This window comes from Humulus lupulus, chromosome 5 (genome assembly GCF_963169125.1).
Source record: "Humulus lupulus chromosome 5, drHumLupu1.1, whole genome shotgun sequence".
NCBI lineage: Eukaryota > Viridiplantae > Streptophyta > Magnoliopsida > Rosales > Cannabaceae > Humulus > Humulus lupulus.
Window position 1 is genome coordinate 76,738,359 of NC_084797.1, and position 16,774 is coordinate 76,755,132.

The 16,774-nt window shown below is 34.7% G+C and overlaps 2 protein-coding genes across 2 annotated transcripts; one reads left to right on the forward strand and one right to left on the reverse strand.

Moving 5' to 3' along the window:
• The first annotated feature begins 8,978 nt into the window (after nt 1–8,978).
• LOC133777457 (uncharacterized) lies at nt 8,979–10,410 on the forward strand. Its single transcript, XM_062217054.1, has one exon. It carries the CDS (start codon nt 9,464–9,466, stop codon nt 10,127–10,129), a length of 666 nt encoding a protein of 221 aa, XP_062073038.1. The 5' UTR covers nt 8,979–9,463; the 3' UTR covers nt 10,130–10,410.
• Nucleotides 10,411–12,060: 1,650 nt separating this feature from the next.
• On the reverse strand, nt 12,061–13,957 carry LOC133777456 (unknown protein 1). The gene is made up of 2 exons (XM_062217053.1): nt 13,626–13,957; nt 12,061–13,238 (listed from the first exon to the last, which is right to left on the reverse strand). Exon 2 carries the CDS (start codon nt 13,178–13,180, stop codon nt 12,434–12,436), a length of 747 nt encoding a protein of 248 aa, XP_062073037.1. The 5' UTR covers nt 13,181–13,238; nt 13,626–13,957; the 3' UTR covers nt 12,061–12,433.
• Between the last annotated feature and the right edge of the window lie 2,817 nt (nt 13,958–16,774).

A 16,774-nucleotide genomic window follows, 5' to 3' on the forward strand; every position in this document is an offset into this window, starting at 1 on the left:
CAGGATTTAATAGAAGTTTATATTAAACAAATAATCATGAAAATAAAACATGTGAGCAAAGTGATTGACCAAGTCAAAAAATGATTTCTATTCTTTTATTGATAATAAATGAGATTACAAATAAATTGGGTTTTAATTAGGGCATAAAACCCCAACAAACTCCCACTTGCACTAATTGAAACTAATGCCCTAATTCTGCTAATCTCATTTCTTTGATATGCTTATCAAATGTAGCTTCTGGTAGTGTCTTTGTAAACGGATCTGCAAGATTGTCTTCAGATGCAATCTTTATAACCTTACACCCAATGGCCCTAAAGTCACTAGATGCTTCCACAAGATCCCGGACAAAATTTGAGTACATGGACTTCATTTTCTATTTCATGGCTTCGAGCCATAGTTCCTTTTCAGGGCTAGCCATTGCCTATTTGAAAGACAACAAATCATCATCACTAGTGTCACCAACAACCATATTGGTTTCACCATCCAAACCATAGTGAACTGGGTTCCTAGAAACCCTCCTACTATGACGAGGCTCCATGACTGTTTGCTCAAGAACAGTGGTACTTTCTTCATTTAAATCAACTTGCGTCAGTTGGAAATGAAGAGCGGGAATTTCATCATCAACTCGTGTTGATGACGATGGAACATTGGTTGGAGTCAATTCTTTAACCATCTCCTCTAAAACTACTTTGCTGCGTGGTTTGAAGTTTTGGACACAATCATTTTCCAGAAAAGTAGCATTCGTAGAAGTAAACACTTTCTTTTCTGAATGACTGTAGAAAATTCCACCCCGAGTACCTTTAGGATAGCCAACAAACATCCAAACTTCAGTTCGCGGTTCTAGCTTTCCCTCCTTTTTCCTCAGAACGTGGGTGGGACACCCTAGATTCTATAATGGCGTAAACTAGGTTCACGACCATTCCAACGTTCTAAAGGTGTTTTGGGGATTGATTTAGATGGCATGACATTGATAATGTCGTTTGCGGTTTCAATTGCATGTCCCCAGAACGAGGTTGGTAGAGTTGAGTAACTAGCATGCATCTAACCATTTCCAATAAAGTTCTGTTTCGTCGTTCCGCTACACCATTTTGTTGCGGAGTACCTGGGGCAGTAAGTTGTGATAAAATCTCAAGTTCAGTTAAATGATCTTGTAACTACATATCCAAATATTCTCCACCCCTATGAGATCGCAAGATCTTTAATGTTTTACCTATTGGTTCTGAGCCATCGCTAGGAATTCCTGAAACTTTGAAAATGTTTCTGATTTCCTATGCATTAGGTAAAGACATGAGTATCTAGAGTAATTGTCAATGAAAGTGACGAAATACTCAAAACCACCCCTGACTTGTACATTCAAAGGTCCATAAATATCTGAATGCACAAGTCCAAGTGGTTCTTTGGCCCTATCACCCTTTGCAGAGAATGGATGCTTGGGCAACTTCTAGACAAGATTCACAGATAAGTAATTCACCTAAGGTGGGTTCCCTCAAAGGCCCGTCCTTTGTAAGTCTTTCAATCCTATCATAGCCAATGTGACCTAGTCCCAAGTGCCATAAATACGTCATATTATCGTTATCGGTCTTTGACGTTTATTGGTCCTAGGTTTAGCTACTTTGAATAAATCATTGTTAAGAGCGAGGGGTTCGTTAGGTCACAGAAAATAAAGCTCGTTTTCCAAACATGCAATACACAATTGTGATCCATAGAAAGAAATAAATATATTAGAACTTGTGAAAGTCATAACAAATTGTTCTAATTACAACATGGAAACTGAAATTAAATTTCTACTAAAATTCAGAATAAAAAATACAACTTTTAAAATTAAGTATTTATTTCTGAACTTTAGATGAGCTCTTCCTCGAGCTTCGGCCGCAACGAACGCTCCGTTCCCAACTCTAAGCTTTAAGCCGCCTTCGTCCACTTCCTCCCATGATTCAAGAAGTTGTAAAGAGTTACAAACATGGTTGGTAGATCCAAAATCAACAATCCAAATGGATTTATCATTCTCTAATACACACATTTCTAAGATATATGAACTATAATCATTACCTTTTTTTTAGCTGTTAGAAACTTGGGGCAATCCTGTTTCCAATGCCTCTTCTCTTTGTAGTGAAAACACTTACCTTTACTTTTCTTGTTTTTCTTGTTCTTCCCCTTAGGCGTCTATGCATTTGGTTGTGCACTCGTCTTTGTATCATTTGCGGGCTTGGGGTTGTTGTTATGTCCATTTTTCCTCTTGTTTCCAGCTTTCGAAGACGAAGCTTGGTTAGCTTCAGCCTTAGCTGAATCAGCAGCAGTAGTAGTTGTCTTCTTTTCTCCTTCCTTACTAGAACCACCAATGATAGACTCAAAAGTATGAAGCTCGTTCATGAGCTGCGTCAGACCATAGTTGAGTTTATTCAACACATAGTTGGTGGTGAACGACAGGAAAGCTGGAAAGAGACTGTTGAGGATTAAGCTGACTTGAGTTTCCTCATCTATTGTTGCTCCATGCAGTTCAGCTTTCTGGAAGTAGTTTGTCATCTTGATCAGGTGATCACGAACATGTTGGGATGGTGCCATCCGAGCATTGGCATATTTCTTGGTGGCCTCAAAACGAGTCTGCGCTGACTTGGCACCAAACATGTCTTGGAGTTGATCCAGCCATCTCGACATTCTTCATCTTTGTCTTGAGATTGTCAACCATAATAGTCTGCATGTAGTACCACACCTTGTTGTTAGTCGCCGGCCAACGCTCATACTTATCCCTCACAAACTTGGTAGCTCCTTCAGCTGGAACTTCCGGGGATTCCTCAGTCATGACGGACTTGGAGTTGTCACCAATCAACACAATGTTGATGTTTTGCTTCCATTTAAGGAAGTTTTCTCCAGTGAGTTTCTCCATCGAAAGTTGAGAAAAGATGGGAGTAGACACAGCCATACTTAAAACTACCAATTATCAATAAAATAGAAATCAATCACTTTTGCTCAATAAAACTCATATTCACACAAATTTCAAGAAATAGCACAACATATATCATAAATATGTAAGATATGAGAAAACAAAATACCAAAAACAATCATATCTCTATTTATTTAGGTTTTTAACTAATCTATGGTATCCTTGTCCTGGTTGGCGAGAGTAAAAAATACCACTAGTTAAATAAAGTTGTAAACTTAATTAATAATGGACACCATTATTAACAACCTACTATTCGATCAAAATAAGAAAAAAGAATCTCTTATTTTATGAGCTAGACCCACGATTTCAATAATCAATAGATTTAGTCATAGTAGTCACCGTAGGGGTGAGTCTAGTAGAATTTGACCTATAATTATCTATCTTTCGAAATCTAACATTGTCAAAATAACTAATGAGCACCTTCCATAGGGGGATGAATCAAAGCGTCTCGAGGTCCCATTAAGCTACTGACCTTGTTAAACCCACAGTGGAGATCGAATATTATTCTTATAAAATAAGCTCATTATAAAATAGTATTTTTATTATTAATTTTTGAAAATTAATGACTACGGTTCTCCAAAAAATTGAAAAGATTAAGTTTTTAAAATCATAGTCCTATAATTTCTTATTAATTCTAAAGTATCACATTGAAACAAATTCAATTAAATTAGAATTAATTTGTTGCTAATCAATATTTAAGTTTAACTAATATAATGAACCTATACAATTAAGTCCAACTCAGGTAAATGAGTCTTAACAATTGGGCTTGTATGGAGGAGGGATGGGTCCAGTATGTCGTTCTCACTACTATGGCCCCCGTACTTCCATACAAGGTCCAAAAGACAAGAATTTAAACATTTGTTTTATTAATTGTTATTAATTGATTAGGCCAAATAAAGTCATGTAAAACAAATTTGCCTTCACAAATGGAATTACCCATAAGAGAGGAATTTAAACTTTACATTTTCTAATGGGCCCAAATAAAATCTATCATTTTATGAATATTTTATTTGACAAAAATTCATATATCTAGCAAACATATGGGCCACTATATGCATCTAAGCCCAATTCCAAAAATACCACATATAGTGCAAACAAACATGTTATAATTGGATGTGCCTAATCATGTTACTATATGAGCAAGCTTACGAATTTATGCAAAAATACCACAATTTATTTCATTTGCAAAAATACCACAATTAATTATCTAGAATTTAACAAAAATTCGAATTAATTACATTTTTTCAAAAAATAAGTCAATTTAAATGAAATTTATCAACCATTAACAAAAGTTAATTTAAATTTCATTTATCAAAAATCAAATTGGTTTAGGTTAATTTGAAAAATATTAATTTAATTTAAATATGATTTATCAACAATTAACCAAAGTTAATTTAAATGTCATTTATTAAAAAGTTATTTTATTAATTAGTTTGAAAAACATGATATTTTTTAAAATCTAACCAGTTATAAATTTTTAAAACAAATATAATATGCTGTTTTTGAAAAAATGTCTTAAATAGTTAAACAAATTCAAATATTTATAAAAATATCTAGTTAAAAAATTTTCAAATTTTAAATAATTTAAATATTAAATTCTATAGAATAATCAGATATTATTATTTTCAAATATCATATTTTAAAAAAAATATCAAGTATTAAAAAAATCTTAAATATCTCATAACTTGATTATAATATTTTAATATATTAAAATATTTAAAATTAATTAGTTAACTTATTTTTAAATTTGAATTTGAATCTTTGTAGAAAATATTTATTTTTAAAAGATCAAACAACAAAAATATCATATTTCAAAAAGGATATTTTTAAATAATAGAAAATATCTGATAGTTTTGTATTAACCTATTAAAAATACATTCAAAAATCAACTTTTAAGAAAAAAAAATTACTACAGGCCGCAGCCAGTGAAAGTTGGTGGTCGCAGCCATAGGACGTTTCTGGGCATTTTTCGTACACTGGCCGCAGCCAGAGGTTTATGGTGGCTACGGCCACTAGCTGCTATTACCCAGGCTGCAGCCACTGCCCGAGAATTTTTTATTTTTTTTTTATAAAATTGTGCAATTATTCAAGCCAAAAACGTTTTCTAAATAATTTTTACCATAATTTACATCAAATAAAGCATTTATATAAAAATTATTTGCAAAGAAAACACAACAAAATAACCCAAATATAATAATAATCACATAAAATTCAACATGCCTCATAAAAAACATGAAATCCACCTAATTACTCAACACTTCAAATAATTCAATTTTACCATGTTCATGCATGAAAATAAAGATTACCAAAGGCTCTGAGGCCAATTGTTGGGAAACTTATACATGATCTTTATTTATTTTCATGTAGATCTAATATTAAACAAGTTAATATGAGACAACCTAGAACATATTTATAAAATTGAATTCAAAGAGAAATAATGATAAGAATACTTACATTATACGCAGCGGAATGATTGAGTCATTCCTTCAGTTTCTCTAACCCTTATAACCTTTCTGTCGTAGAGTATTATCAAGAAATTGAATCGTTCTTCAATTTTCTTCACAGCATTCCAAAATATCATTGGAATCACCTAGACTAGGGTGGGAAATTCTCAACACATGAGATAAATACATAGAGAATAAGAATATAAGAGAAAAATTGAGGCTTAGAAAATGACTTATGTAGTGGAGAGAATCTAAAACCTAATAGATCTTTTGATCTTCTCAGAAACTTGCAATTCAACTTATGTTTTCAACTCTCTTAATGTAATGACTCAAACTTCCTAATAAGGCTTAGGACATTGATTAGGAGGTCGAGAGGCCCATAATTGATTTATTATGAAATTAAATGATTATATGCATGACTATGTGAGTTATATATTATATGATGATAAATGCATGCATATGGGTCCACTTTTCATTATAAGGGCATTTTGGTAACTTGGCCCGTTGAGGGCGTATTTGTATATTTTCATGCATGTTGGTGAATTATGAATGAAGCCACATTATAATGTGGATTTATTCGAGCTATTCAGCATGAAACGATCTTTGAATGCAAGTTAGCAGTTTGGTCATAATGGGGTTAATTTTCAGGCTCGGGGTGAGTTTCGGGGTAATTTGATGATTAGTACATTACTATGAATTATAGGGTAATGGGATATGATTTATTAGTATTTGAGAATATTGGGAATAACGGGAATTGAAGGACATTAATTATAATTAACGAGATAGTTTTTAGACTATTTATTAATTTTTGTCCCAAATTTCCCTTTTTTTTATAATCTAATTTGGAAACTATTGAATGTATGGTGTTTCTTTCCAAATAGACTTACTTTGCTCTAGGCTAAGCAACAATATTTATAGAACATTTTTTTTTCTTTTTGGGGTGCATTTCTGTATGTGCCGGTAATTTTAAGAAGAAAGATGATTAATTCAAGGGAAATTATCCTAAATGCAGTAATTTCACTTTCTTTTTCATTTTTACGTTCTATTTTAGTTTGTTTCAATTTTATATATATATATATATATTTTTTAATATATTTTTTAATTTTACATTAATCTTATCTTTTTATTTCAAGTTTATGTTTTATACAAAAAAATCTCTCTCCCACTTCCTTTTCCTCTCTTCCACAATGTTTCCATGCTCAATCATGAGTTCTCACCATGTTGCAGCAATCTTAGATGGAAAAGCTATTAGGTTGTTATTAGAGGATGAGGATGATTTCCCAATGATAACATAGAATCTTTTTATTGATTTAGATGCAGAACCCAATAAAAAAAATTAATTATGTACCTTAGGGCAAAGTAGTATCATACCAAAACTAAGAAAAATAAACATCCAAGCCAAAAAAAAAAATATAGAAGGTGTAATTGAAGTGGAGAAAGAAGAGATAATGAAATAAAATGAGAATGTTCTCCAATATGAGTTCAAGATATCTTCTATTAATAGGTGCAAGTATTAGTGTATTGATTTATATACCTGGGAGTGTTGACTTTTTAAGTCAAAGTGTAGGAGCGTAGAAATTTAAAGGAAATCACCCAATATTCTATATATTTTCCTCAATATATATACAACCCATGACAACTCAACCAATCTCAATGTAACCCATAATAACTTAAAAATTCATATGCTAATTTCATCCTTATGCAACCAAATGTAACCCATGACAACTTAAAAACTCATGCTAATTTTACCCTTATGCAATTCATGCAACTCACTGAACTTCAAATGCAAACCTATGCAACTTAATGCAACCCCAAGAAACATATTGCAAGCCTAATGCAACTAAAAGCAACCCAATGAAACCTAAAGCAACTTTAGAAAACTCATCTTAATTTCATCTTTACGCAACTCATGCAACCCACTACAATCTCAAATGCAACTCCATGAAACCTAAAGCAACCCTATGCAACCTAAAGTAACCCAATTCAACCCATGACAACTTAAAAATTTATATGCTAATTTCATCCTTATGCAACTCATACAACCGATTATAACCTCAAATGCAAGCCCAATGCAACCCCATGCAACCTAAAGTAACTTTGAAAAACTCATTTGCAAATTTCATGCTTATGCAACTCATCCAACCCACTGCAACCTCATATGCAAGTCCAATGCTACCTAAAGCAGCCCGCTGCAACCTCAAATGCAAGTCCATGCAATCCAATGCAACCAATGAAAACTTAAAAACTCATATGCTAATTTTATCCTTATGCAACTAATGCAATCTACTTCCACCTCAAATGCAAGCCCAATGCAACCCCGCGCAACCTAAAGCAACGTTAAAAATCTCATTTGCAAATTTCATCATTATGCAACTCATGCAACCCAGTGCAACCTCAAATGCAAGCCCTATGCAACCTAAAAACTTATTCAAACCTAGATTTTATCAAATTCAATACCGATATTTGACTAAGAAACCAACTCAGGATGAACAATATCCAACTCAGATTCAATAAAATGAAACCAATATTCAATACTCATATTGGATAAATCTTATTCAAATCAAGATAGCATTTATTCAAACCCAAAAATGTTCAAGAGTAAAATGAAATGTTTTAGACCTAGATTCACGACAACTGGAGACATAGATTCACGTGCTCTTCTTCTTCTTCTTCCAACGAAGCTTGGGGACGGCGACAACAAGCTTCCACTGCATTGAGAACCCCAGCTCCGAACCCATAAAGAAGTCGGTTGTGATTCAGTCCTCTGAGATTAAAATTAGGGATTTTGTTCTGAAAAAGACAAAGGAAGAAGGAGAAAGAAAGTAGATATAGAAAGAAAGAATGAGAGGAAAAATTGTTTTCAAGGAGAAACCGAAATAGAGAAAGGAAGAAGGAGAAAGAAAGTACATATAGAAAGAAAGAAATAGAAGGAAAATGACTTTTAAGGAGAAACTGTATTTTTTAAAGAAAAAAATTTCAAGAAAACATAAATTAAAGGATATTGAATATACCGTATAAATGAAATAAACTTTAGTTATATATTTATTTTTGAAAAAATCCCTTAATTCAATTTTAATTTAATTCTTGCATATTTTGTCAAATAGAACGAGAAAATTATCTATTTATAAAGAAAGGATTAGAGATAAATAGTTATAGTTTGGTAAAACAAATACTATTTGCGGAGAAAATCTGTCTTGAATAGGTTGTTTTTAATAAATAATTGTAATGTTTAGTAAACATAATTTTGAGAAAAGACAAGTAAATATTGTAACTTTAAAATAGTTTTTTTTCCCTTAAACATTGTGAAGAATAGACTTCCAAAAAAATGCGAGGCCTTAAACAATTGCTTGATCTGTCTAGAGGTTCAGCCAACCATGCGTATTTGACATAAAAGAAGCCAGAAAAACAATCGTGAAAAGCTGAATTTATAATATTCGAAACCTTATATCCAAGTTAAATTCACCAATTTAATTCATTGGGAAAAAAAAAGATTAATATCAAACCTCAGATGATAGTTTGAACTTTATTGAAGAGCCAAAATATAATTGGATATCTTGTTGAAATCACATCTCAAACAATAATGGGAAATGCAGGAGATTTATCTGGATTGAAATTGTGAACCAAATCAAAATATCTGTGAGACAATTCTTTCTTTGATGTTGACCAAAAAAGACAAAAAAAAAAACTATTGAAGTTGCAGTTGCTAATATGTCACGTGCGTAAGTCACGTGGTTCACGGAAGCCGTAGGTATATTTTGTGTACTGCTATCTGTTCTGACGCCGTCCATAGTGAGACAAAGCGTATTGGATGGACGTATGTTTCAACATTTTGTTAGCTGGAGGTTAACAATCCCGCAATAAATTATGCTCCACAACGTCCAACTACTACGCATGACTTCCTTCCTCTCCGCAATAAAAGCCCTTTCCTTTCTTCTAACCATATTTCCCAGCTTCAAACTCCATCAACGTCCTCTTTTTCTCTCCCTCGTCTCTATGCCTATGTAGTAATAATATTCTCATCCTTCTATTTTTCACATTTTTGCATTCTCTCCTCAACAAGCAGAAGGATACAATAGCCATGGAGATCAATAAAGAGATCGATGACAACACCAACACCAATACCAACACTACAACCGAAAATGACCGCAAGCAAGCACTCAAAGCGCGAAGACGCCGCTGTCTGATCGCAGTTGGAGCCACAATCATAGTCCTCATCATGGTTATCTTCATTGTCATCCTCGTCCTCGCTTTAACAATTTTCAAGCCCAAGCAGCCGAAAACCGAGCTTATCTCGACTAGCGTTGAAGGTGTAAGCCCCCACGTCTCCTTACCTGCGGTTCGAATTGAACTCAACATCACCCTCCACCTGAAAATCCTAGTTGAGAATAGGAACTATGCTAGCCTTCAGCACAATGGCGGAAAGAGCTTGTTGTTTTATCGGGACAACCAGGTGGGGGATGCTGATATCTTCCCTGGAAATATTCCGGCCAGAGGCTCCACCACGCTCTCTTGCCGGCTGACAATCGAGGTGGACCAGATTATTGGTCCGGACTTAAGTGGGCTGATCAGCGCTATTCTATCTGGCGAGCTCGACATGGAAACAAGGACAACTATTCCCGGCAGGGTTACCTTCCTTGGATTTATTAAGAAACATGTGGTGGCTGTATCCACTTGCCAGTTAACCGTTGGTCTTCTTGACATGAAGATCCGGGACCAGGTTTGTGAGAGCCAGACCAAAATTTGAGAGTTTCCCACAGATCCATTATCAAAGTGGAAATAATTTATGGCTCGGCTCTCGCGCCACACTCATTTGAAGCTTCACTGGGTAAGACTGATTCAACAACGAAAGCTTTATATATCTGTAACTAATACTATAGCTCTGGTTTTTCTGTATGAAAATGTTCTCTTTTTGTGGAGTTCCTACAGAGTTTTTCTTGAGTTCTTAACACATACGTCACTGTGAATATATTTGAATTTTGATCGTGGTTTCGAACTTGATTCGTGATTACGCTGAGCTTTTTCTAATTGAGATGTATTTCTGTTCAAAATCAGTTGTATAAGCAGGTTAAAAAAAACATAGAATTGAAAAAGTAATTCCAATAAAAGCTATATATTCTTTTCTTGCCTTGCTTGCAAAAACAGGCATGACAACGAAACCGCTCACACACTAGTTAGGATTCAGAACAAGCAATTGATACATGGGACAGATTAAAAGGTATTTTTCAGGAGAATAAAAGGTGTTTTTCAGTATTGACTCCTTGATCGATCATCATGTGAGTTGGGATACCAATAACTGAGTGCTCCTTAGTTAAATATCCATAATTACGTTTCCATTTTTCAAGTAAAATGGAATACCAATGATTGAGTGATCGTCAATTATCTTCAAAGACACTAAAACATCCCTTTTTAACTTCTACAAAACACCCTTAAACATAAACTATAAAGTGCCAAGAGCTTTTGGAATTAGATGTTTTAAGCAATAAAAGGTATCCTTGCATTTCAATTATGAATGAGAAGACTTGTAATACGACAACAATAAGGTCGCAGAAAGAGACTTTTGAGGGTGTGCTGTTAAGCTCTGAAAGGCTCTTTTAGCTGGAAAGCATCGATCTAATTATAATCTAGCGGATTTGCATCTCCATAGGAAAAGATCAAAGATCATTGTAAGGTGAGAAGAGACCCTACATTCCAGGTTATTTTTTATTCTTTATTCTTTTTAATAAAAAGATCGCTGAATGCCAACGAAAAAGCCTAAACACATTGGGACATCAAAAAGCAGAGCGTCACGTTTGGATAAAATGGTTGCATAAAAAAGATAGTGATAAGGATGACATGATACGATAACACTAATGAACCGACATTTTAGCTAAAGTCATTACAGAAAACAAGACCGAAAGCCTTTTTACATAAAAGGAGAACCTACAACTAGCAGTTCCTGGACATTAATGTTCAATAAGATTGATTATACACAGCTTAAAGATATAATACACCCAAAGGAGGGGGCAACCAACATAATTTCTTTCAACTTCAATATGCTGCCACAAAGTTACTAAGGAGGAATATTTTGCTATTCGAGGATGACGAGAAAAATATCTTAGAATCATGGACTCCACCCCTGGTGTGCCCATTGGTAGCAGTTGTATTAAAGCTTCTTTCAATGGACCATATCGGTATCAATGAGAAAGCAAACCAGTAGGGTCCGATAAGTCCTTAGTCCAAAGTTCACTCTTTTCCAAGTCGAGTAGAAACAAATTAAGATTTTAGAAAAATGTTAGGCATTAATAACAGTAAGAGAGATGACCTGTTTAATCAAACATAGAAAATTACTCTCTCTTTCCTACATATAAGAGCAAAACTTTCCTCTCACCACGCAATCAATCCACTATAGGTCGCATCTATAACCAGTAGTGAGGGGAGGCAGCTATAAAATTAACAATGAGGATAATAAACAAGAGAAAGATATACGAATTGGACTATTAAAAGCGAAACTAAATAAGAAAATTGATTTGAAATGCACAGAATCTGCGTAGTGGATGGAGAAGAAATTGGCTTCGTTATAAAGCTCACAAGTTCCGCCATAACACTAATGACTTCGACTATATATTTGGTCTATTTATTAAACAAATAAAAATTATGCAAATAAAACACAGACAAGACATGTATGCACGGATGCTCTTCTTGGCAAGAAAATCTCCATGGAACAATGTCATTTAGAGATATCATGATTTTGGTAAACTAATTTTATAATGTGCATGTGCTGCGACATAAGTTGAACACAGGCAGCTTTCTACAATTCTTCTACGAATAAAATCTGATCTACAAATAGAGAGACTAACTTCAACATACAAATAACGTTAACAAGTCAAACTATACAAAAATTACCGAAGAAGAAACTTTGTCAGCTGTTTCCATTGGCATAATTTTCCAGAACCACAGATTCATATTCTGTCAGCTCGGATGTTAGTTTCAGGATTAGCAACATGATGCATCTACTGGAATTAGATACCAATTTCTTTCCATTTCTCTTGTAGATAACTGAGACAAAGCATCAAGGTGAGAATTGAAGCCTCCTGCATAATGCTGAATCGATTATTCTTGAATTCCCTGTGGGCCTCATAGGAGCCCCAGGACAAGTATCAGCAATTTCATTTACACGTGGTGCCGAAGGAGGTGTTTTGTAGTGATTAGAATCCCATTCAATACTTGAACTCCTGGTAAGAACATCCTCTACATGCATTGACACAATAGTTTCCCAGAGATTTTCATACACAGCTTTAATGATCTCTTCGTCGGAAATAAAAAATGCATTAGCCTCCTGACATTTCTCTTCAGAGACATCGTTGGAAGAGTCAAAACTCAGCTTCCGCCCACAAAGGTTCTTCGATCTATTCACGAATTTTCTACACCGGGGTGCCAATACCATGTCTTCAGGACAAGGTTCAAAGGGATTAAAAACATCTTTTCTTGGTGTGTGGGGGCTATCATAACCATCAGAACGAAAAGAGCTTTCCTCATTTCGGTCAGTCTCAAAGTCGAAGCAAGGAAGATCGGTAATTTTATTCTTAGCAGAGGAGGGTGGAGAGCTGAGAGCAATAGGGAAATCCACATTCTCTCGATCAGAATCAGGAGTAATAGGCCCTAATGACCTTGTCTCCTCTGAAACTGCCAACAATGCTGGAGCTTCAACAACATCCTTTTGAGATTCAACAACACTAACCTCATTCAATTTTTCGAAAGAACTTGTTGATAGATCTACACTATTCTCGATTAGATTCGTGCAAGCTCCAGAACCCATTTTCACTTTTAAAGGCGCAGACAGAGGCAATATATATATATATATATATGTATACCAACTGAAAAAATAAACAATTCTGAGAAATGGGGTATCACCACATTCAAATACAGTTGACAATAAACTGCCAAAACCCTATTCCTAACCAAAACGACACAAGAGTGTATTTGCAGATGAACAAAAAAACTAAAAATAAAAAATATAGTGGGAGTATTCAAAATTCGAAAAGAAAATCAATAGAATGATATATCACTGCAAATTATTTCACAAACAAATCTCCAAAAAAATAAATTGGGGACAAAAACCCTAGGCACCAGAACGGAAGAAGTTAATGGTACAAAATAATTTTAAGAAGAAAAAAAACACAAAATATTCCATGAAAAAAGAAGAGAAAGAATGATGCTGGGAAAGAGAACGAAATAATTAAAATAAAAAAACATTAAAATACCTGAGCTGAGGGAAGTTGTCAGAGAAAAATATCAGAAAAGTCAGTTGCAGAAACCTCAAAGTCGAACAAGAAGAAGAAGAAGCAAGCAAGCGCGGCGGCGGGAGAAAGAGTGAGAGGGAAAGAGAGCGCGAGGCCAAATCCCAAAAGGTAAGGGACAAGACAGAGTACCCCACTCAGTACTCGCTTCCCTCTCTCTTTGTTTTATTTATTTTTTTTTTTTTTAAATCTCAGCTTTTCTTTTTTCTTTTTAATTTTTAAATTCTCAACGCTTTAGGAATAAATTCATAATTTTGTAACTGGAAACCCACCTTCTTGTGTTGAACTTGAACCTCAAAGCACAGTTGTGGATAAAGATAAAATCACCGGGTCCACTTTTCAGAGAATCCAGTGGAGTTCTAGAAGTTAATAAAAACTTACAATTACCTTACACGTATTTTTCATTATTTATCAAAAAAATCAATTTATTGAAGCACTCTATACGTCCCTAAATTAAAATATTAAAAAGAAAGCACACGGTAATTAGGAGACATCTAAAATACAACATTGGATTCTGTATTTCTGTTTCATCCACCGCCCTACCAAAAGACATTTCTGGTTCGCTAATGCCAAGACTACTCCTACATACCAAAATCAAGATTATACTATAGTCTTATTATTATTTATAAGAAAAATACTAATTTGACATCTTTATTTTGTCTAGGGATGGCAATTTAGGTCACGACACGATAACACGACATGACGTGATTAAGATAAACACGAACACGACACATTTAATAATCGTGTCGTGCTCGTGTTTGAGTTTTTGACACATTTAATAATTATGTCGTGTTCGTGTTTACCTTAATTGTGTTATGTCATAATTATATTGACCCATTTAATAATCATGTCAGACACGATAATACGAATAATTTGCATATGTTTTATGATTTTTTTTCATATAGTTATGATTAATTGTGTCATAATCGTGTTATCGTGTTCGTGTCATATTGACTCGTTTAATAATCGTATCGTGTTCGTATTTTTGACACGTTTAATACTCGTGTCGTGCTCGTGTTTACCTTAATCGTATTGTGTCATAATCGTGTCGACACGAATCTGGCACGTTTACACGAATTGTCAGCCCTAATTTTGTCCCTATATTCCATCCGCATTTATGTTTTGTTAAATGACATTTCAGACTTTGTATTTTATAAAATATAACAAAATAGTACCTTGAGTCTGATTTTGGTCCAACATTTTTTCAATAGGACCAAAATACTCCTAAAAAAACTAATTAATAATTAGAAAATATCTAAAATAAATATTAAAAACTGAATTAATGTTAAAAACTATTAATAATACTGAAATATGAAGTATAAAGAAATAGATAGAGTAATAGAAAGAGTGAAATACTTGTGTGTGTTATTTCAATGAGGGAATGTGTAATGCCCCGAATTCTCCGATATGGTTTAATGGCGGGATTAGTAGGCCGGGAGGGCCATACTTGTTTAATTATGCCATTAAACTGTAATATGCATGTATATGTGAATTATATTATAATATGATGTTAAATGCATGCATGTGGGTCCACATTTCATGACAGGGGTATGTTGGTAATTTGGCCCGTTGAGGGCGTAATTGTATATTTGTATGCATGTCGGTGATATATTGTTGAGGCCACATTATAATGTGGATTTGTTCGAGCTATTCGGCATGAGACGATCTTTGCATATTAAGTAGCGGTTTAGTCATAACGGGATTAAGTTCGAGGCTCGGGGTGAGTCTCAGGATGTTTTAATGATTAGAACATTGCCGGGAGTATAAGGGTAACAGGATATGAATTATTGGTGTTTGGGAGTTTTGAGAATAGTGGGAATTGGAGAGCGTTAATTATGATTAACGAAATAGGTGCAAGGTGACGATTTTACCCTTGGGGAGACTTTAGAAGCTTTAAGTGACCTAGGGGCATTAAGGTCATTTGGCTTGGGTTATATATGTTTTAAGTTGGCTGTAGAAGCATGCAGAACAAAAGCAAAGCAAAGCTTCTCCTTCCCGTACATCATCTTCTCCCTATCTCCCTTTGAGGTTTTTGGTCCCAAATTGAAGTATCAAGCTAGGAAATCAAAGCTTGGAGGTTATAGACTTAGTTCATCTACTAAGGAGGATTCAAAACCAGCTGGAGGTAAGAAATTGTCCATGAATTTTCAGGTGTTACTCTGTTTTTCTTTTAGTTTTTAGCCTATAGATTTTGATGTGGAAAGTTGGAATCCATGGGAGTTTTTGTGTATGTTTGATTGGGTTTTGGTGAGGGGGTGATGTAGATGAGGTTTAGGGGTTGAATTGGATGTTTTGGTAAGGTTTGGGATTGGTTTGGAATGTTGGTTTCAAGAGGAATTGCAAGGAGGGAAAATCAGTGTAGCTGCTGGTCTGAAGCTAGCGCTCCAGCGCCAGTCCTAGCACCCCAGCGCTATGCAAGGCAGAGAGTAGCCCTCTCCATTTCTGGGGCAGCGCCTAAGCGCTAGGTCAGTTTTAGGGAAAGTTATTTTTAGGTCTCGGGATGGTTTTTAAGGCTCGGGGGTTGGTTCCTTTACTCCTTTTGAGTAGTCTGAGAGTCCCGAGAGTGAGGGATTGATCCCGGGAGTGTGGTGTAGATTGTGAACCATTTATTGATTTACTTTATTGATGGATTCTATTTGGTTATGATTAGGTAACCGCTAAGGAATCTAAAGGTTGATCGTTCTCAAGGGTCGTTCTTATATTACTTCTCGCTCGAACCCGAGGTAAGAAAACTGCACCCTATGTATATGTGACATGTGTGATTGTATTGAAGCATGTTGATTGATAAATGTGGACGTGGATTGCCTGTTGAATGCTAGCGAATGTTGTATACTTGTATATGTACTGACTAGTCAGGAACACTGACCTAAAAGTCAGAAATGGCATAGCGTCATGAACGTCGAGCCAAATGAAGATTAGATCTAATTGATATCAGCGTTGAATGGCTCTAAGGTATTAACGTTGGACCGACCCTAAGTGTAACGACCTAAATTTGCTAGTAAGGCTTGGAGCCTTGATTAGTGTGCCTGGAGGGCAATAATTGTTATACTGCATTAATTTATGTGAATTTAATGAATATGTGGTTAGTATGCATGTTTAGGTGAAATAAATAT